At 41.6% G+C, this 22,875-nt stretch overlaps 1 protein-coding gene across 1 annotated transcript in view; it reads right to left on the bottom strand.

The window, feature by feature from the left end:
* The window catches only part of LMNB1 (lamin B1), a 35,885-nt gene extending 17,374 nt beyond the window's left edge, over nt 1-18,511 (bottom strand). The window contains exons 1-5 of the mRNA XM_070412558.1: nt 17,844-18,511; nt 5,436-5,592; nt 4,739-4,864; nt 2,104-2,274; nt 535-660 (exon numbers count right to left, since the gene is read on the bottom strand). Coding sequence (XP_070268659.1) covers nt 535-660; nt 2,104-2,274; nt 4,739-4,864; nt 5,436-5,592; nt 17,844-18,202 — 939 coding nt within the window. The 5' untranslated portion in view covers nt 18,203-18,511. The remainder of the gene's footprint in view (nt 1-534; nt 661-2,103; nt 2,275-4,738; nt 4,865-5,435; nt 5,593-17,843) is intronic.
* Nucleotides 18,512-22,875: the final 4,364 nt, after the last annotated feature.

Raw genomic sequence — 22,875 nt, 5'->3', positions numbered from 1 at the left:
TTCTAAATTCCTGCAATAAATGCTGTCAGTTTTATAATCAAGATTTTACTAAAATAAAAGAAAAAGTAAAGAAAAGTTTAATCAAGAATAAGATAAAGTTTCATCTGATATGGAAAGTTTACAACAAAATGTCCTCCCTTAAGGAAAACAGAAGCTGAGGTTACTTTCCAAGTAAGTAAGGTGAGCAGCAGATTAATCTACTAATCTATAATAACAGAAGCATAATATGCTAATTAGACCGGAGAGCTGAACGACCTTCCAGACGAAGCCGGGGCTGCCAGGGCAAAGGCAAGCTTCGAGGGCCAAGCCCCTTGCACTTATTTCGTGCATCGGGCCTCTAGTTTAGGAATAACGGTCCTGCTCAGAGGATGTTTAGCAACGCAAAATGAAAAAACCTGGGCGGCACTGTGAACGCAGACAAACTCCACCCTCTCTGAAAAGTGGCACCAGGCAGAGCAAAGCCAGGGGAACTACCCTGGTGGAGGTGGCTTCAGGTTCACCTTCAGTTCCTCTCGGGGGAAGATGCGGACTTACCTCTTTCTGTAGATTAGAAAGCTGAGACGAAAGGCTCTCGATTCTCATACGACTTTCCATCAGCTCTTCCCTGGCACTGTTGACAGAAGACGTGTTCATCTCTGACGAGAGCCTGGCATTCTCGAGCTAAAAGAAGAAGCAAGCGATAGGCAGCCTTATCTATGTGAAATGGAACAAACCAATGAGGAAGCATGATTCATCTCAAGGCATTTCATTTCAAACCTCAGCCCTGCTGGTAACTGGTTGATGAAACAGGAAGAGCATCATGAAGTTGGCTGACACAGGAAAAGTTACCGTAAATGTTTCAATGGATGAGCTTTAACAATGCTCACATACCTGGGTCTTTGCCCAACGTGTATTACTCCAATATTTTGTCCATTATATCTCTAATGTCTCAGATAATACTGCTAAAAGGAGACTGGGCAGTAGCAATTTAACCATGGTAGGAAAACAAGCATCGCATATCTCTAACCCACCAAATAATACAGAATTTAAAGAAAATAGGCAGAAAGCACTCATTGATAAATTACTTGAAACCAGATAGAAACACTTCCTTTCAGAAGCAAAAAAAAAAAAAAACCCAAACAGCTCCTCAGGTAATTCAATATCCTATTCCTCCAAATGCCCATAATATTTATTCTGCATGTGCTCAGCACACTTTTATGTACGCCGCCTCTTCCCTGGCTCCCTTTGAGGCCGAAGTCTATGTGACGGACCAATCCATATTTTGGCTCCTCCACTGCCCTGCACAATGTCTCGCACTGAACAAGTATTGGGCAACTGAATATGGGGTTTAAAGGACCTCTCCCTTCCACCAACCAACTGCTGCATCATAAAATGGACTAAAAGCACATGAACAGTGTAAGGCCATGCAATAGAAATGATTTTTCAATACCTCTATGACCCTAATTTTCTAAATCTTCACTAATAATTCTTTCTAATCAAAACATGTAACATTTACCACATTGGGGTAAAATCATTTCCTAGGAAAGCTTGTACTCGTAGGTGATTTGATGGATTTTTGCATGGTCTGCTAATACAAAAATTTTATAATATTTTTTCGATTAATAATAGTGGCAGAGGAAGAAATATCAGACTTTCCATTTGGCCTTTGTTCAAAAAAGCCCCAAATATGTGTACACGGGTGCCATGGAGGTCAGAACTAGATGCAGCCCAGCGCTGGTTTACAATTGTATGGATGTGCAGGACGGTGTGATTAGCACTTGTTATTGAAAGAAAACTGTTTTCAGATGGCTTGGGTTTGACTACTATGACATGACATGACTGATGAGTGGAACAAAAAGATAAACCCTCATCTCAGATAAAATTAGGATAATCCTACTTTCTTTTAATAATTTCTAGTAACATTTGTTTAGCATGTGATGAAGGCCAGGGGGTAGTGGGTGGGGGAGGAGAAGGGTCACTAGAGAAAAAAGAGAGACGTCTGTAATACTTTCAACAACAAAAATAAATTAAAATAAGAAAAAGAAAACTAGAACAGAGCAAACGTCATCAGGTGACTGAGGCCATGGCTCAGAGTTTGAACCTGCCCCCTGAAGCCACTCTTACTTTGGCGTGGTAAGTCTGCTCCAGCTCCTCCTTGTACAGCTTGACCTGGGCATCGTGCTGCTCGCGCATCTCGTGCAGGGCTTGGGCCAGCTTGTACTCATACTCAATCTGACGCCCGGAATCCACCTCTACCAAGCGAGTTTCATGCTTCCTTCTGGTCTCATTAATCTCCTGTGGGGGGAGGGGAGAGTGATATCAAACCAAGTTGTTCACCATGGCTGCATTGGTACAAGTGTGAGTGGCATCAGAGGCACCTGAAGTCTATGCTCCCACCCTCACATCTGACCTAGCAGGCATGTGAGTATAGCTTTTTGCCTTCATTTTCAAATGAGACGATTTCAAGGATGAAACTAATAACAGAAATGGCAGCATCTCAAGCCCTGAGAATTCTGTTTCTTTTCAGTAGCACAGCTATGAACGGCCTGGGAGACATACTAAAGTACCATGCAATCACGCAAAACTATGTACACCTAATAGTAATCGTTTTTCTAAAATGTCATATTGATGATCCTAAGGACACCTCTGAGAAAAATCCACATGAAAAGTTAAACTTGTGCGGACAACTTCAACTAGAAGATTTGTACATAATAAAACTCTTTTTAGACATACTAAGATGCAACAATGGGCAGAGCAAGCTAATTTACATGAGTTATTGTAAGAGCTGCTGCTGAGGCATCAATACCAATTGATACAGAACCTTAACAATTAGCACTTTACAATCTTGAGTACTTATGACAATTCACTGTTAAAGAATAGAATGTAGGCATAATCCTTTGCTCTATGTTTTAAGCAACTGTCCAAAACCAGAATGTCTAGAAACACAAGCCCGAGAGTCAAGTTTCCATTCCAGCTTCCAGCCCTGAAAATACAACAGATCGTTCTTTAATGACAATAATTAAAGCGGCCACAAGAGGGGGATATGACCCACTGAAGTTCTTGTTCCTGTATCATCTTACTGCAAGTGTTTTCCTATGCCTTTCCTCATCTTTCTTTTAACACTTCTTTGCAGAGGAAAATGCATTGGACAGAACCAGAAAACCAGGTTCAAATTCTAGTTCTGCTATTAACCTCTCAGGGCTCACATCTATTTAATGAAGTGAGAAGCATGCAAATGAAAGGTTTAGTTCAGCAAATGTTGAGACGTACTAATAATTTTGCCCTTTGCCTCCCTACCTCCTCTTTCTGGTTTTCTCCTTCCATTCTTGCCCCTTTAACTGTTCCTAATAAGGAACTTAGGTATACTTATGGAATAGAATTATATCTTCCATGTTAAAAAAAAAAGGAATATTTTAAATTCATTCTCAAAGAAGGCAAAAACTAACAAGATGTTCCCCAATGGTGTAGATTACAAAGCTGAGATGAAAGGAGTCCATGCACAAAATCAGAATAAGTAGTGGCAAATTACAAACAATTTTAACAAAACAAAACAAAAATGTCATCAACCTAATATAAAAATATCTCCATTTATAAAGCAAAACTGTCGTTAACAAGTATATGGTAGCATTCACTAGTTTACAAGGAGCTTTCACACACAATATTCCATTTTGATCTTCTCTACTCCTTGAAGAAAAAAACAGCAAGTACTGGTATTTCATTTTTAAATTAAAAAACAATTCAAGAGTTGCCCAAAGTCAGAATGCTTGGGAGAGCACTTAAGTCCCAACAATACCTATTTTAATACTCTATCATTATAAATATGGTCATATCTCCAATATTTTTCTACAATAAAAAAATTTAACTTATAAAATAAATTCCTATTTTCAAATCATTGTTAATTATTGTTTTCAAAATTATATTACTTCTAAAAACATTTCATTATTTAACTGCATGTTTGCCCTGGGTTCATGCCAACCCTCTTCAATTTGGAGGAAATATACATTCCCCTTTCTCCAATTTTATTACTTCTTTTTTTGCAACACTTGCTGCCGTCAACCCCCAAGGTTAGACCACAAAAGGTAAGGCTTGTAAATGATATCTTCAAATATACACATATAGCTATAAATGCTATGGGTACCAGCCTTTAAGAAGGCCCCCAATGGTTGCTGCCTCCTGGTAGTCACACCCTGTGTCATGGTTGGAGTGTGAGATGGAGAGTGAAGATATATCACTTCTGGGAGTAGCTTCCAGAAGATAATGAGGCCTCTGTCTTGCTCTTACTCTCTCCCTCATCGCCACTCTTGGGAGAAGCCACAGCGTGAGCAGCCCTCTGGAGAAGCCCTCGTTGAACTAACAGCTCCTGCCAACAGCCTGTGAATGAGCTGGGAAGCAGTTCCTCCAGCCCAGGTGAAAGCTTGACTGTAACCTCATGAGAGACCCTGAAGCATAACCATCCAGTGAGACAGCTCTCAGAATCCCGACCTCCAGAAATAATAAAGGCCTGTGGTTTTAAGCTGCTAAATTTTGGAGTAATCTGTGAGGCAGTAATACAAATGCTTAAACAGTAATTAACTGCTGTGACTAAGCCTTTATACATCAGATGAAGTAAAATCATACCTGTTTTCTCATACGCAGCCTTTTAGCAGCAGTGCCTCGAAAAGTTTACCGACAAAATTTCTCCCATTATTTACATATAAAGTTATAACAAAGCCTTTTGGGATCCCTCCATTCCTTGAAGAAGTAAAAATTATACAGTTACCTCCTCATACATGCTTTTTCGGAACTCCAGGTCCTCGGTAAGGCTCTGACAGCGATTCTCCAAGTCCACTTTAAGCAGAGTTTCATCAGCTAACTGTTTTTTGGCAGCAGTCAAGGAGACTTCCAACTAACATCAGGAAAAAGAATTGGTGGGCATTATACAGCAACCATATAGTAATAAACTTAATTGCTACCGATGGATTGAATCCAACCAAGCACTGGAACTTCTATGTATTTACGAGTGTATGAGAGTCCCTCCCGATAACCTTGATCCTCAACTGTGTGTCAGCTGCTGTCCCACCCACAGAGTGCCACGCCAAAACACCTCTCAAATCTGGTAACTGGCGACAGGAAATGAACAGAGACTTCTGACTTACATTTCAAAACTCAAGCCAAAGATGTAGCTACCCCTTTCATCTTTTCCTGTCTGCAGCGCACCGTATGACACCTTCTCTTTTCCTACCTCACATTTTGTTACGATAATGAAATAGGCTTTGAGAGCAAGAAGCAGAAGGAGCATGATCAAGAGACAATGACTAAAGAGTGGAGGTGCTTTGAACATTAGCTACCTTAAGGCCATCAGATAAGCCATAAAATAATCAAAATAATTTTTTTAAATAAAAAAATAATACAAAATAAACTTAATCAACCAAGGCGATTACTCTGCCGAATATGGTTCAAGAGCAGTGGTTACTGACCTGGCCGATCTGATCCTTCAGATCCTCCAATTCTACCTCTAAACTTTTCTTGTCACCAAGCGCAGTAGCCAGGGCCGCATCTTTAGAATTCAGTGCTGCTTCATATTCTCGGAGCTTCATCTGGGCTCCATTGAGATCAGATTCTTTCTTAGCGTAACTGCAAGACAAGTGAAGAAGGGCAAGACATCAAATTCTACCCCTGACTTGAAGGCCTTCTCCCGCCCTGCTTAGAGGGAAACGGAAGAGGCAGTTTATCTAAAAGCTGCCATAACCTGCTAAAATCAGAGGAGCAATTCAGGAGCATTGTATCTCAAGTTTTGGGTGGATAACAAGCTTTCCCTTCTAGGAATTTCCCTGACAGAAGTCCACGGGAACCAATGCACCAGAATCCTGGTTATCTCTGAGAAAGAACACATGTGCTCCCTTAAAAGGAATTACATGTTTCTCTAAGAAGACTCTTTTTTTACATATATTTCTTAATCTATTAGTCAAATCACAACTCAGTTCTTCTTGTATAAAGATTACTAACTGGAGTTCTATATTATAAAATTAAGGTTCCTTTGGATATATTTTGTTAAATAATTACCTCCTTAAAAAAGTATATTTTTATCCAAATAATTCTATTATTAATTAGAAATTAATATCAAAAATCTCAATATCTGCTCTTAATTAAAACTGTAATTGTAGATTATTTATACTACTAATGTTTGAATGGGCTAAAAGAAAAGTTTAATAACTAATAGAAATTTTTAAAATCTGTAATATTAAAATAAAGTGCACATATCTGTCCAGAGGATAAGCAAATATAAAAAGATTTAATAGTATTCATGTCTTACTCATTTTGGTATCATAAAACAACTATATTCATAACATCTCAGCAGTCATATCAGATTTTGCTTAAATCCTTTATTTTTAAAAAACCACAAGATGGCAACCTTTCACTGAAGATTTGTGAAAAAAAAAATCAAGTATTTTTTTTTTAATCCCATGTAGTCATTAATTTATAACAAAAAAGAATGCCTCGTTGCAACAACTGGTTCTCGCTGGGAACTCCACAGAACAGAATCAATGCTTGTAGAGGAGCTATTATTTTATCCCACTGTATAAATGACCAGAGCTGGGCAGGAATACATATTATAATGCATATGATTTTTTTAAAATTTTATGTATTCCACAATATTTACAAAAGCTACTGGCTCAAATTACTTAACAATTACAAAACACTCTACTGCACCGCTGTCTTAATATTTAAATCTCATATCATAATGTGGTACTTTGCAATGGCAGGGGAGTGAACATGTGCTTCCCAGAAACCAAATAGCCCACCAAGGATACTGGACACACACAAGCACAACGACACGTAATATCACTCCAACTTCACGGGCTACTTACTGTATGTTCTGTGTCTTACTTCATTGATTTAATGGATACAATGAATGTACATGGTTCTAGATCCAGAATGCTAAATAAACCACAAGTGAAAGATACTGCGCAGCACCTTGTGGAGAACAGGAAATACGAGAAGCCAAAACAATGAAGAGAGCGCACCTAATGACTGGAGTACTTTTGTGGCTTCTTCCACAAAAATCATGACCAGCTATGACAAGGAGTGGACTAAAGGGGATGAGTAGGATATGCTATTGATGTGTGATACCTCGAGCCACCCAAGGTACCAGCTGAAATGTGATGTCAAGTTCTTAGTTACTTATACCGCTGTTATTTTGTAAAAATATACATTGTTCCATTACAGTCTTTCCTAAAGCTGTAACTTTGACATTACTGAACATATTAGGAAGATACAAATCAGAATTAGAAGTGTGCTTAAAATTGCAAATGAAAGCTAACCTTATATGCCCTGGCTCAAGGGAAAAGAGGAGGAGAGTTGGATACTACGGCTGCACATTGATTCTTGCACATTTATGTTACACTTATCATACAAGTCTGTACTTAGCTACCTCAGGACACTGAGAACTCTCTGAGGGTTCTACATAGACAATGTATAAATAATGACTGTTTTGGTAATTGTTAAAGAAACTCCCCAAATAGTCTCCCCAAAAACCCATTCTGCCTTTTTTATGCTATGTAAAATATCGTGTATTTTCCTAAAAATAAATAAATAACTGACACTTTTATAATCTCTAAAAGTTGCATTCCTAGATGTCCTCCCTATCGTCTGCCAATTTCTGAGGTTAGATGGATAATGAAAAAATTCCTAAGATTACACCTGATCAGAAGCCATGAGTCAGTGAGTTTTATGGGCCACATAAGCTGCCAAAATACCAAGGCCCTGTAGCAAGTTAACATCTTGAACATAATCTTGTCAGTTTTCTAACTGCATTATTTTTCATTCATTAAAAGTGCTGCAGGAAGTCCTGACCTAACTGTCAGTACATGATCTAAGCGCAGAAACCTGCAGAACTGACATCCTAAACCACACACAGGTCACCTAAGCAGAGGAGCAACTGACAATGCCCAGGAATAGAGAGCAATTTACACAGGAATCCGGGGGCTGGTGGGCATTCCTCTTTGACTATATTCCATAACTGGATTTGTTCAGTGTGACTGACCTGCCTAAGGTATTCCTACCTCCAGATAAGGAGATCTTTCTGCGTTTTCACCTAAATTCAACATGTGCATCTAACACTAAAAATATGCACACTGAATATAAGTCAAAAAACATACCCATTTACTGTAGATGTTTACAGAAGAACCAATATTCCAACTGCAGACAGGAAGAGAGTTTTATAAAGTGTAGTTGACCATGGAAAAAATATCCTTGGGTGAGGATTAACAAAAATAAATAGAAGAAAAAAAATGTAGTTGATACTCTATCCTAATTAAGAATGCCCTCCCAACCCTAGCTGGTTTGGCTCAGTGAATAGAGCATTGGCCTGCGGACTGAAGGGTCCCAGGTTCGATTCCGGTCAAGGGCACATGCTCCAGGGTTGTGGGCTCGATCCCCAGTGGGGGCATGCAGGAGGCAGCTGATCAATGATTCTCTCTCATCATTGATGTTGCTATCTCTTTCTCCCTTTCCCTTCGCTCTGAAATCAATAAAAATATATTAAAAAAGAATGCCCTCCCAGGCCCGGCCACCTTGGCTCAGTGGTTGAGCATTGACCTATGAACCAGAAGGTCACGGTTCGATTCTCGGTCAGTGCACATACCCAGGTTTGTGGGCTCGATCCCCAGTGGGGGTCATGCAGGAGGCAGCCGATCAATGTTTCTCTCTCATTAATGTTTCTGTCTCTCTATACCTGAAATCAATAAAAATATTTTAAAAACAAAACCAAAACCCCACAGAGTTACATTAAGCAATTCCACTTAAGAGACTTAAATTATAAATGATCTCTTAGTTGGCGGAATAATAACATACCTAGAAAGAGCTATATAAAGTTAGTTTCTGGCTATTAATTGCATTTCCATAAAATTTGCCAAAGATTATGATACTGCATATATAAAAAAAAGTGGACAGGGCAATTATTTGTATTTAATAAATGCTTGCTCAATGAATATAATCTGTTGAAGATATCGGTGCTTAGGGAAAAATCCATCCAAGGTATAATATTGAGGTGATAGACTTAATCCTATAGCCTTTTAAAAAGCTATACATTCTAAATTTGAGGGATTTAAAAACCAGACTTAGCAGAAACAGTTCTATTAAAATTGTTATTTTTAATCATATCCACAAAGATTTTTTTAAAAATCAATTTTAGAGAGAGGAAGGGAAAGAGAGTAACATCGATGTGATTGGTTGCTTTCTGTATGCGCTGCCTGGGTATCAAACTCACCACCTGGGATTTTGCCCTGACCGGGAGTAGAGCCCATCACCCTATGGTGAACAGGACATGGCTCGAACCAGCTGAGCCGTAGCAGTCAGGGTGCGAACAAGGATTTTTAAATCCCTCAAAACAGACCAACTCTATATGGAGAACCGGGCCAATTAGACCGGCTGTTTGAGCTCTTGGCTTTAATTTACCTTACGGTTCTCCTGAACAACAGCTGTCTCATGGCAGCTGAACACCACTCAACACTAGTTGGTTATTCCAGTGCAGTGATGGCGAACCTTTTGAGCTCTGCGTGTCAGCATTTTGAAAAACCCTAACTTAACTCTGGTGCCGTGTCACATATAGAAATTTTTTGACATTTGCAACCATAGTAAAACAAAGATTTATATTTTTGATATTTATTTTATATATTTACATGCCATTTAACAAAGAAAAATCAACCAAAAAAATGAACTTGCGTGTCACCTCTGACACGCGTGTCATAGGTTCGCCATCACTGGCCTAAACTGTCTCTCCAATCCCAGCCTCTCTTCAGAGCTCAAGAGATGTTCTACTCCAAATTGCCACTGACATCTCCACCTGGAAGTCCAACAAACAGCACTAACACCACTAACCCTGAGGAGGGTCCCCCAACCTGTTCCTTCCCCATCCATCTCTGTTAAGAGCAACACCATCTCCCCAGGCACCTAGTCATAGAAATAATCAACTTAGACTTTATTCTTCCTAAACCGACAAATCTACTTTCTGTCCTTTCCCACTGCCTGCCTCAGTTCAGGAGTCACCTCATTACTCCCCAAGTGTCCTTACTAGTGTTTTTACCTCTACTCTTATTTCCCTCCACAGAATAGCCAGACTGATGTCACTCTTATGTCATCTAAAATTCTTGAGGCACCATATTACCTAAAAGCCAACCATCTATATAAACACTATATATATATATATATATATATATATATATATATATACACACACACACACACACACACACACACACACACACACACACACACACACACATATATATATGGCTCTAGTTTAATGACCTATTTGCCATCCAGGACAACACCCTCTCCCAATGTTTTCCTTTAGATGTCAACTCCTACTTACCTCCCAACACTCAGCTCAGACATCACTACCTCCCCAATTCCCCGAGATGTCTTTGAAACCTTTGCAAAGCTCCCAGCCGGCCTTGGGTGGTAGTCTCTGTCTCCCATAGCGCTATGTGGTTACTGCTAAGCACTTATTACACTGTATTAGTGTATCACATTTAAAGTATCACAATACTGTAGTATTCGTTGTCTACCTTCTACACTAGACTGGAAGCAACTTGATAACAGGGACTGAGCGCCCCAGCCCTCTATCCCCAGCATCTGGCCCAAGGCCTGGCACACAGTGCCTGTTTCACAAATGTGTGCTTAATATAAATGAAAAGAACGTTTCTATCATGACTATTAAAGATTTACATAGAGATTTTAATTTCTTTTAAAATTGTTAAAGCACTGAGTAAAGCAGGAGAGTAGCTTTTTAAGAAAGAAGGGAAAAAAGAGGTCTTAACAATCTACATAAGACAAGTCCCAAGAAGAGATAACAGTATCTGTGAGCCTGCTTCATGAAAGCTGGTAATCGGAATAATATCTGCAAAACAGCGCTGATGTAAGGATTAAATGAGGCAATACTGGTATAAAAACCTTATCACAATGCTAGAAGACTGAACTAGAATCTATTTTAACTTCACCATTTATCTATCTGCTAAGTAATCCTATGCAAAAGACTTGACTTTAAGCCTCAAGTTTCCTCACTTACCACCAGGGTTATCATAAGGTTTAAAAGTGTTTATAAAGCATCTAGTATTGTACCAGGCAAGCACAATAAGCACAAAATAAATGTTGGCTCTTGTCCTGCATCTTACACAAGTATTTTAATCTCTCTAGGTTTCAATTTATATATTTACAAATGAATTGTTTAGATCAGATGATACAAGACCCAACAGTACTAGTAAAAGTGCTGTAATTCTATGATCAATAAAGCCAAAAGCACTGACGGCCAAAAATTAAATTTAAAAAGGCCCATTTAAATATATTAGCTAAAGAAAACCTCAGTTTTCATGTAGGCCTATACCAAAAATATTGGCAGAAATCTAAGATTATAACCTGAATTTTTATCTTTTTACTCCGTTATGCTAGCAACATGAGCATAATAAAAATGACCAAGAACCTTCAGAAATTAAAATTAAATTAATCCAAATAGGAAATGGACACTCGTCTGCTACTAGTGGCATCAAAAATTGGCAAAATTGTAATAACTTTATCTAGTGGTTAACATTTAACCACTGAATTAGTTAACATTTAACCATTCAGTTAACCAGAGGAAAAATCCTAATATTGTCATGGCCTCTGAGAAATTGGGTAGCTGTACTTACCTGCAAAGCCTTAGTCACAGCAAACTGAAGTGGCCAGTAAAGGTTAGTGATGAAATCTTCAACGTATGTTCAGTAATGGTATTGCACATTTACTGTCTGACATGTAAAATGTTCACAGAATAGTGTTGATGAACACAGGTTACATACCCATACTTATTATCAACCCATTTTTTTTGTTAATATGATACAGAAAAAAACTTTCAGGACTTATATTTCTGGGAGATAGAACTAAGGGCAAGTTTTATTTTCTTCTTGGTGTTTTATCCGTGTTTTGTAGTTTTCCATAATGAACATATAATCTTTATGTAATAAAAAAGTTAACTCAAAAACTACCCATTTTTAACAGCTAAAACTATTGCTTACTCCTTACCCCAATTATACAGATGAGGAAATAAAGGCTCAAAGAATTAAGTGCCTTTCCCAAGTCACCAAAAATAGGAAATTGCAACTTCAGGTAGTGCTTTTGTTTGATACTACCCCATCTCAGGCTACTGTGATGGACATTGTTCCAGTCATACTTGCTAGTAGCAAGTCACATGCACATGCATTCTTATTTATGAAAACACACAAATCCAAATTTCCCATCTTTACTAATGTAGTAACAAATGCTGTTTTTTCCCAAAGGAATACACTAAGTATGCTTGATCCTTCTACCTCAAAACTATCTTCCTCAAATCAATGATGCTTGTGGATGGAGGTAGAAAGTCTACAAATCTTCAGATCCATATGTATCATGAAAAAACACAATCAACATTATCCTTTATTCTATTTGGAGGAAAAAAAACTTTTATTTTCATAAGCTAAATTATATCTTTTAAAGCATCAATTGTTTTTAAAAAATATGAAATTATGTTATTATTATTAACAAAATTTGTGTACAATATGTCAAAGATTATTTTGAAAACATTGGCTTTCAAGCCTAACAACTGTGTTTCCTGGGACATCCTTTTTCAAGTCATTTTGTGTGTGTGGTGTGTGTGTGGTGTGGGTATGTGTGTGTGTGTGTGTGTGTGTGTGTGTGTATGTGTTTAATGAAGGAACACAGTAAGTTGCTCAGCATCTCAAATGATCCTACTGCCTTCCTTCATTATATTAGAAATATACCAATGAGCCCCCATCACCATTTTTCTAATTCAGTTATAATTTTCAAAAAGAGAAACCTACAGTTAATTTTGCAGTTTTTTAAGCTTTAATATCTACCATAAACCAAATGAGGAAAAAAAGAAAAGTTCTAGAGCCCTAGCCAGTTTGGCTCAGTGGATACCGCGTCGGTTTGTGGACTGAAGGGTCCTGGGTTCAATTCCAGTCAAGGGCATGTACTTCAATTGCAGGCTCCCCGGCCCTGGTCGGGTGCATGCAGGAAGCAACCAACCAATGTGTCTCTCTCACATTAATGTTTCTCTCTCTCTTCCTCTCCCACTCCCTGTAAAAGTCAGTGGAAAAATATCCTCAGGTGAGGATTAACCAAAAAAAAAAAAAGAAAAAAGAAAAGAAAAGAAAAGAAAGAAAGGGAAAAAGAGAGAAAATATAAATTTTAAAAAGAAAAAAATAATAAAATACAAATTGACAATCTCTTTTATGCATTTTTAGAGTTCTAAAACTTAAATTTACATTAATTCACTTGGTAACAAAACCAGACCTGAATGAATGTGAGTCTATTTATAGATGTCTTTCTCCACTTACTGTGACTATTAATATCTTTCCCTGCAGAAATATCTGTTTCATGATGACGTGCTACCCTAGACCCCACTGGGGGTGTCATACACAGTATATGCATCATATTACCTTATTAAAATTGGACTTCTTTTTACTTCCAAAACACAACTAGCAGCAAAGGTTTTGCATAAAAGATTATGGACCCTTATAACTGAAGGAAAAAGAAATGTATGCAGCCACAAAAATAGTTACTGAAATCAACACAATTTTCTTGTATCTCCTTTTCCTGCATATTTGGTTAATACTGAAATAAGTCAATCTTTCTTTACTTTTTTCTTTAAAGTGTTGACTGATGGCATACGTCATCATTCTTGAAAACCCCCAAAAAAGCTTCCAATGAAATATAATTTAACTCGGACTGAATTGGAGTAGCTGTATCTTAGATCAGGGAGCTGTTGTCGGATGGATCTAAAGACCAGCTTCAGTGGAGGCTGTTGTCAAATTTTTTCCAGCAAGGCCAAATGTCTCCATGAATTCTTCTTTGAGGTATATTGTGTACTGAGGAGCCCAAGGGGACTTAGTAATTTTGGAATCTATAATTCTCAAGACTGTTGACAATCTTAAAACCACCAAAATGATAGACTAATTACAATACTCTGGCTCCAAATAAAAAGTTAAGTATAGAAAATTATTTTTAAGCAAATAAAAAACCTAAATGGACCAAAGAGAAATAAGACATTTCTTTCTTTTCATCATACAAATTATACTTCAATTATTGCTCAAAATTAACTGATTTCCAAGATGATGACTTACTATGCACAGGTATTAGCCTCCCCACTTGAAAACCCCAATAAAACAGCAGTGAATTATGTGATGCACCAAAGTGAATAGGAAAGGAATCATTAGATGACATCTCAACAAATTTCTAGAATAAATATAGATTAAAGCACCTATCACAGAACATGAACACAGGAACTACAGGGGATAGTGAGGCACACTTAAATAGAGGGATTAACATGGAACAGCTTTGCATGTGGCCCTGCTCAGCACCCCTTACCTTAACTGCAGGCCCTCCAACAAGGTGGCCAGCAGCACACCCTATTCCATCAGAGAGATCCTAATTTGTTCTTCTATTCAGAAAATGCAGAGGAGTTACCTGAATGATAACAGCAACCTATCCATGTGTTTCTCTCACATTGATATTTCTCTCTGTCTCTCCCTCTCTCTTCCACTCTCTCTAAAAATCAATGGAAAAATATCCTCAGGTGAGGATTAAAAAAAAAAGAAAGAAAAGTTACAACCACAGTGCATAATAAATTAAGGTGATAAAGCCATTAAAATTTGTGTATGGAATATAGAAAACATTCTGATGGCAAGATATTGTACCAGAATGCATTGAGCCTATATGAAACTTTAGCAAGGGATCCCTTGAAAGGAGTGACCACACTCACATAACTTTCACTGCAGTGTATTGTTAGAACTCTTCTATTTTATTATTAGCTACTGTTCTTAATCTCTTACTGTGCCTAACTAACTTATTGAACTTTATCATAAGTACATGTTTATAGGAAACAACTCAAAAAATATATATAAAGGGTTCAGCACTATCCACAGTTTTAGGCATCCAATGGAGGCTTTGGAACGTAGCCCCATCTTATAAGAGTATGCTACTGTACATCTAATCTTGACAATAGGAATATATGTACAGATTTAAGAAAACTATAATCCCAGGACATTACTCAGCATCTCAGATTATTTTCGACTGTCAAGCCCTCAGACAGGCCTTTCTTAACCACCCTATTGCTTCACCCGCTTTATTTTTATTCCCCTAGCATCTGTTATTATCCAACATTAAATCACATGCATTATTTCACTGATTCTAATACACACATTCTTCCCACTTTAATCCCATTGAAACGAGCAAGCATCTCACAATCTACACATAGCATTTTACAACTAGTCAGCCAGATGGCAGTCTTGTTACTGGGTGAAAAACCTTCAAAGGATAGATACCCTCTGGAATTATTTAAAAAGCATCAGCATCAAAATGCCTCAGATTAAATGAAATGCAATATTTATTTTCTTACTGGGTTATCTCCCCTACTCTCAGAAACATAAGGGTAGTAACTTTTTGGTGTTTTTTTGTTTGTTTGTTTCTTTTGGGGACTGGGTCGAGGAGTGTAATCTTTGTATCCTCCACTAACTTTTTTTTTAAAAAATCTTTGTATCCTTCACACACAGAACAGTGGCTGGCATGTAACAGATACATAATCAGTGCTACATTTTAACATCTCTGATACTAGGATGGATCCAACAGGATCGTTCCTACATAACTAGCCCTGATGTGTTTTTTTTTTCCTTAGTAGTACACATAACAATGGTGAGTCATACAATAGCATCTAAGATTTGAATTCATTAACAAAAAATTTATAGGAAAATGGAGACAGTAGTGTGAGTGAATGGACTCATTTTAAAACATGACTCTAAAGGTTGGTAAATACAAGAAACAGAAATATAAGCTTATGATTAAAAAAAGATTTTATTGATTTTTAGACAGAGAGGAAGGGAGAGGAGGAAAGAGAAACATCTATGTGAGAGTGAAACATTGATGTGAGTGAAACATTGATGGGCTGCCTCCTGCACAGCTCCTTCCGGGAATCCAGCCCCAGGAAACCAGGCATGTGCCCTGACCAGGGAATCAAACTGGCAACCCTTCAGTGCATGGATGATACCCAACCAACTTAGCTACACAGGCCAGGGCAGCTTATGATTATTTTTTGAGTTATGGAAATAAATACTAAAAGAAATAGACACAAAAAGGGCCAAACATGATTGCCTCAGGGAAAGATACAAGATACTATTTTAGTTTTTCAGTAAATCAGCCTGTATTTTTTAATGTATATTCTTTTTACCAAGTGCACATACCTTTTTATGAACCGTTCTTATGAATGTTTAGTAACGGGGAAGCACAGATTCAAACCTACAAAATCAGTGACTGAGACAGTCATTCACACGGATACAGATAGAAAGATACGCAGGAGCAGAGTCAAAGTCAAAATCGATTTTCATTTGGCAAAATTTCAATTGGCAACGAGGATGGCGATCGTGGATTCTGGACTCAAATGTAACAAATTTCTAAAGCCTGACATCAACACTAAGTTGCTTAATGATGACAATTATGCCATTTTGCTCATCAGAAAGTCAAGGTAGGATCAGCAAAGGCTTCCAAGTTTACCCTTGTGCACTGGAATGAAAGTCAGACCCCTTAGGTTAGTGGTTCTCAACTTGCCTAATGCGACGACCCTTTAATACAGTTCCCTCATGTTGTGGTGACCCCCAACCATAAAATTATTTTCGTTGCTACTTCAAAACTGTAATTTTGCTACTGTTATGAATCGTAATGCAAATATCTGATATGCAGGATGTATTTTCATTGTTACAAATTGAACATAATTAAAGCATAGTGATTAATCACAAAAATATGTAATTATATATGTGTTTTCCGATGGTCTTAGGCGACCCCTGTGAAAGGGTCGTTCGACCCCCAAAGGGGTCGCGACCCACAGGTTGAGAACCGCTGCCTTAGGTGGAATAACTACAAGCTCTCCCTCGCCACAACACTCCACATTTACACACCTTTGACCTGCCCTGGCCTGTCATCACTATGACAGACTCGGGGAATGAGCATGGTCTTCCACCATTACCAGAAAGACCGACCGACCATTATTTACGGGGATGCAAAAACTAGGGAAGGGGCTGCTGCCTTGGACGGGGGCGGGGGGTGGGGGGGGGGTGGTAATAGGTACACGGATCGGAGAATGGAGGCCACGACATGGAAAAACCCAGCTGGCGGTCCCGCGCTCAGAAGCACCGAAGGGCCCCGCCTGTCTCCGCAGAAAGGACATCCTTCCCGGGTGAAAGCTAACCAGCTAGAAAACCCAACCGGCCCTGCGCCGGCAGTGGCGCGCAGCTCAGACCCCGCCCCTCCTCCCTCTCTCAAGGCAGGCGCAGAAAGATCACAAAATGTCACAGGGCCCAGACTGAGCGCGCCAAGGCAGGACCCACCCCCGGGAGACCGGGACATTTAAGGCTTGTCCCTCCCCTTCCTCCCTCCGCCCAGCTCAAAACTCATTCATTCTTAAGGCGGGCGGCAAATCCTCGCGGACTAGCCACCTCGGCTCTGCAAGCCCACTAGACGCTTTGTCTCGCGCCCCGCCGGAACCTGGGGCGCGCATTGGAGCGCGCGCCCGGGCGTCACCTCCCCGCACCTAGGAGGGCACATTGCCCGGCCCAGCTCGGTATCCAGGATCAGGAAATGTGCACGCAGTCCCACCCACCATCGCTACAATTCAAGCCCCCGCCGCCACCCCTGCGCCCACTAAGAAACACTAGATTCTTTCTCCTTCCCGGAGATGGAGACCCTACCCCTACGGAAGGGCGTGGGCGCGCTGGGCCTCGATCTCCCTCTCCGGGGTTCTCGAGGCCCCCGCGGGCTGCGCCCCCAGCCCCTGCGCGTGCTAACGCGGCGGCCAAGCGAGTACTCACTTGAGAAGCAGCTGGTCGTGCTCGGCCTTGAACTTGCCCAGCTCTATCTGCAGCCTGGCGCGCTCGCGGGCAGTGTCGTCCAGCGCGCGCCGCGCATCTGCCAGCTCGGTCTCGTAGAGCGCCTTGAGGCCGGTGAGCTCCCGGCCGCGCACCTCCTCCCGCTCCGTCACCTGCAGCTGCAGCGCGCTGTTCTCCGTCTCCAGGCTGCGCACCTTGTCGATGTACACCGCCAGCCGATCGTTGAGCTCGCGCAGCTCCTCCTTTTCCTGCAGCCGCGACAGCCGCGTGGGGCTCAGCGGCGTGGTGGGAGCGCCAGCGCGGCTGCCTGTGCGCGGCGGCACGGGGGTCGCGGTCGCCATGGCGGGCGGCGGGGCGATCGGCGCGGAGCGGGGAGGCCGCGGGCAGCTCGGGGACACGCAGCAGGCTGGAGGGAGCGACGCCGGGACCGAAGGCACACACCGGCGATCCGCGATGGTGGGAGCGGGGTTACAGCACAAAGGGCAAAGGGGATCAATCAGTCGTAAAATGCCCTTTGTAAGAAAGCACGCGCGCGCGCACCCACACAAACACGCACTAAGGAAGACACGGGGCAAGGGTGACCGGGAGGGCCGATTTGGGTCCGCGCGCCGCCGCCGCCGCCGCCGAAGTCTCCCGCCCGCAGCACTTTGTTTCCTCCCAGGCGGGGCGGAGGGGCGGGCGGGCGGCGCGCGGCGGGGGCGGCGCGGCCCGAGCGCGGCAGTCACCTCCTGGGCGGGCGCGCGCGGAGCCCCACGTGACCGTCGCCGGCCAATGGGAGGCCGGCGGGGCGCTCTTGAGGCTCAGGAGCCGGGCCCGTAAATTCAAACTCAGGCCCTCCGGCAGCCGTTCGCTGGGCGCGCGGAGCGGGGCGTGGTGGAGGGAGGGCCGCTGGCGGCGGGGAGTGGCGCCTGGGACTGCCCGTCGGCTGCCCCGGCTCGGCGCTCGCTGGCTGGGCCTGAGGGGCCGGGCCCGCGGGTGGCGGGAAGGAGCCAGCCGCCAGGAGGTTTCCGGGGCGGGTCCGCGCCGCCGCCCACACCCAGCGGTTCAGGGAAATTCAAATGTAAACGTGCTGAACAGCGACCCGCGAAACTCGCGGAGGCCTGGGCGACCCAGGGCGCTGTAACCTCATCCCCGCCGGGCGGGCCGGGCTCGCGAAGCCGTCCGGAGGCCCCGCTGCCGCGGGGGGCCACGGAATGGGCGCCGGTGTCTGCGGTGCAGAACCCGCTGCGCGCTCCGCCTCTCAGGTGGGACCCTGTCTCCGAACCTCTTCCTGCCCAGCTCAGGTTCGCGTGTCTGCAAGCTGACAGCTACCGGCCGCAGGGACACCGGGGCCCTGAGGTTAAATCCTTGGTCACCAGTGCTCATGGGCGGGCCCGGCCCGTTTATGCCTTAACTACTTAGGGGCTTAGAAAATCAAAACAGCTCACAAGTGATGTGATTCATGTGCGATTGAGTAAATAGCACAAGCTCTTAATGGTCGTGCTTCACGAAAACCCGATGCATGGACATCTAAATATGTGAAAATTTAAGTAGAAATGACCGCTTTAAAAGGGAAATTCCCAATAAAAAAAAAAAGAAATTTAAAATGTAATTGACAGCTCGTTCTAATTATAGAATGGTCATGAATCCCTTTGAAAAGTTTTGAACTTTATGACTAACGTTTATTGAAATGTATTGTGTGCCCTGCACTGGGCTTTTCATGGATTTTACCCGGCCACGCAGCCATTCTGTGGTGTGGGCACTGGATTGTTTCCATCTGAAAATTCATCCATTTTTAACAATTTTTTATTGAATGTATTTGGGATGACATTGGTCAATAAAAGTAAGTAGGTTTCACAAGCACCGTTCTATAATGTGGTTCCCACCGCAAGTCGCGTCTGTTTCCATCACCATGTATCCCCCCCCAAGCCCCCTTTTTCCTCTGGTAATTACCACACTGTTGTCTCTGTCTATGAGGGGTTTTTTTGTTTTGTTTTGTTTGCTTAATCCCTTCACCTTTTCCACCCAGTTCCCCAACCCCTGTCCCCTCTGACAGCTGTCAGTCTGTTCCATGTATCCATGTCTCTGTTTCTATTTTGTTGGTTACTTTGTTTTGTTCGTTAGAGTCTACATATAGCACTTGTCTTTCTCTGCCTGGCTTATTCACTTAACATGCTACTCTCGATGTTGGGTTCATCCACCACGTTGTTGCAAAAGGTAAGATTTCCATCTTTTTTAAGGTGAGTAGTATTCCACTGTGTAAATGTCCCACAGCTTTTTTATCCACGCATCCATTGATGGGCACTTGAGCTGTTTCCAGATCTTAGCTATTGTAAATAACGCTTCGTGAACATAGAGGTGCATACATTTTTTTCCAATTAGTGTTTCGGGTTTCTTCAGTAAATTCCCAGAAGTGGAATCACTCGCTGGGTCAGAAGCCAGTTCCAGTTTTAATTTTTTGAGGGAACTCCACACGGTTTTCCATCGCGGCAGCCCCTGTCTGCTTTCCCACCAGCAGTGCATGAGGGTTCCCTTTTCTCCCCCTCCTCTCCAGCACTTGTTGTTTGTTGACATATTGATGATAGCCATTCTGGCAGGTGTGAGGTGATACCGCAATGTGGTTTTAATTTGAAGCTGAGCTTCTTTTCATATATCTGTTGACCATCCGTATGTTGGGGTCCAGCCCCAGCAGGTCCAGGGGTTCCCCAAGGTGTGGACGGAGTCGGAAAAGAATGAATGACACATAGGCAGCGTTCAGGTGATCATCATAGCAAGGTTCTCCAGCCAAGTTCTGTGTTTTATTGTCTTGTTACATCTGTATTTATACCAGTTGATTTTAATCCTATCAATTTCTATTTCAAAGGTTAGGGCGTTTCTTATCTCCATTCCAGGGAGTAAAGATTATGTAGCTTAAGTGTGATTGTTCGTAGTTAAAGTGATTAACTACCCGCCTGGCACTTAGTTAAGGGGTTTTATTCCCTCCCTAACTTCAGGGAAAAATCCCTACCTGGGGAAACAACCTTTCTCGGAGAGGTGACCTTGGTTAAAACACATAGCTCCAAGAAGGGGAGCAAACATATTAAGAACAGTATGCCATATACACCAGGTCCCTTGAAACATATGCTGTGCAGATGTTTCTTCCCTGCAGCGACTGTGTCAAGCAGCAAGGATGGACTGGCTTCCGGCACTGTATGTCCTCTTTGGAGAAGTGTCTCTTCAGATCCTTTGACCATTTTTTAAATTGGATTGTTTGTGTGTGTGTGTGTGTGTGTGTGTGTGTGTTTTGTTGTTTGTTTTTTTAATGTATTTTTTAATTGATTTTTTTTTACAGAAAGGAAGGGAAAGGGATAGAGAGTTAGAAACATCGATGAGAGAGAAACATTGATCAGCTGCCTCCTGCACACCTCCCACTGTGGATGTGCCTGAAACCAAGGTACATGCCCTTGACTGGAATCGAACCTGGGACCTTTCAGTCCGTAGGCTGACGCTCTATCCACTGAGCCAAACTGGTTAGGGCGTTTGTGTGGGTTTTTTTAAGTTGAGTTTTATAAGTTTATAAATTTTGGATATTAACCCCTTATGAAAACTCATCCATTTTATCTAATCAGTGGGGTGTACTCCTGAAGCTTAATAACAGATATAATAATGTATGTCAACTGTAATTGAAAAATAAAAAGTGATTTAATTTCCAAAAAGAAGAAAGAAAGAAAGAAATCTGCACCCTTAAAAAAAAATTCATCATTTTAAAGACGAATTTCTGTAAGGCCGTCCAGCAAGCGACAGGACTGCATTTGAACTCTGCCAGTTTCACTTGGCTCCAGAGCCTCGCCCTTAACCATAACCTAGAAGGCCACTTCACAACCTATTAGGAATGTATCTGTAGGGTAATTACAGGTTAGTTACTTTAATAATGGCAGAAATGAAGGCCGGGATGTTCCTCAAATAATAATCAAGTCACAGATATAAGAATTAGTGAAGGGCTACCAGGCCGCACATCATCCTCCTTGAACTTCTGGGCACTGTATGAGCAAGGATACTCTCCTCATTCATGGTTCTGTTTCCTGCCCTGTTATCTCAAATACTGCTGACCCCTGAACAACACGAATTTGAACTGCCTGGGTTTATTTAAACGGCGTGTGTTTTTCAATCCGGGTATAGTGGGCCCTCCTATCTTCTGGGTTTCACGTTCATGGATTCAACCAACTGCTGATAGAAAACAGGATTTCTCGTCTGGAGTTGGGAATCAGTATTTTTGAATTTGCAAACATGGAGCTCAGACTTAAATACTACCTGGGTTTTCATTTCTGACTGCAGGGTGGCTGCTCCTAACCTTGGGGTTGTTCGAGGGTCACCTGTACCTCCTTCCCTGACTTCTTGAGAGTTAGGAGATGAAAAGCTTCTATTTTGAAGTTGGTGTTAGGAGTTGGTAAGTAAGGATTGAGATAATTTGAATAACTTTTAAAAAGTCTGGAAAATCCATATTACTGAAGAAGAACTGAGTTCTAAAAAGGGCGGGTGCTGGGTCCAAGGTGATGGAATCCGGGTTGGAATGTAAATCCACACGCATTGAGGACCCTTACGGCTGCACTGGTTTGGTTTTCATGCTGTACTCCCTTTTACCTCAGACTTTAAAATATTTGGAAATTTTCTTTTAAAATAATGTTGTCCATTTTTGAAGTTTTTTGTTGTTTTTGTTTTTTGTTTTTTTTTTAAATATATTTTATTGATTTTTTACAGAGAGGAAGGGAGAGAGAGATAGAGAGTTAGAAACATCGATGAGAGAGAAACATCAATCAGCTGCCTCCTGCACATCTCCTACTGGGGAGGTGCCTGCAACCCAGGTACATGCCCTTGACCAGAATCGAACCCGGGACCTTTCAGTCCGCAGGCTGACGCTCTATCCACTGAGCCAAACCGGTTTCGGCCATTTTTGAAGTTTTAAGACTGGAGGTGAAGTGGTTTCAGGCATAATCTCTACTTCTCTCAATTCCGTGAAGCTTCTCTTGATAGAATCCCTTGATAGAATTATTTTAGG

Source organism: Myotis yumanensis, unplaced genomic scaffold (genome assembly GCF_028538775.1).
Source record: "Myotis yumanensis isolate MYYU_CA2020_CCGP unplaced genomic scaffold, mMyoYum1.0.hap1 SCAF_4, whole genome shotgun sequence".
In the NCBI taxonomy this organism is placed as follows: domain Eukaryota; kingdom Metazoa; phylum Chordata; class Mammalia; order Chiroptera; family Vespertilionidae; genus Myotis; species Myotis yumanensis.
The sequence above is the reverse complement of the archived record's forward strand: the minus strand, read 5'-3'. Positions and strand labels throughout refer to the sequence as shown.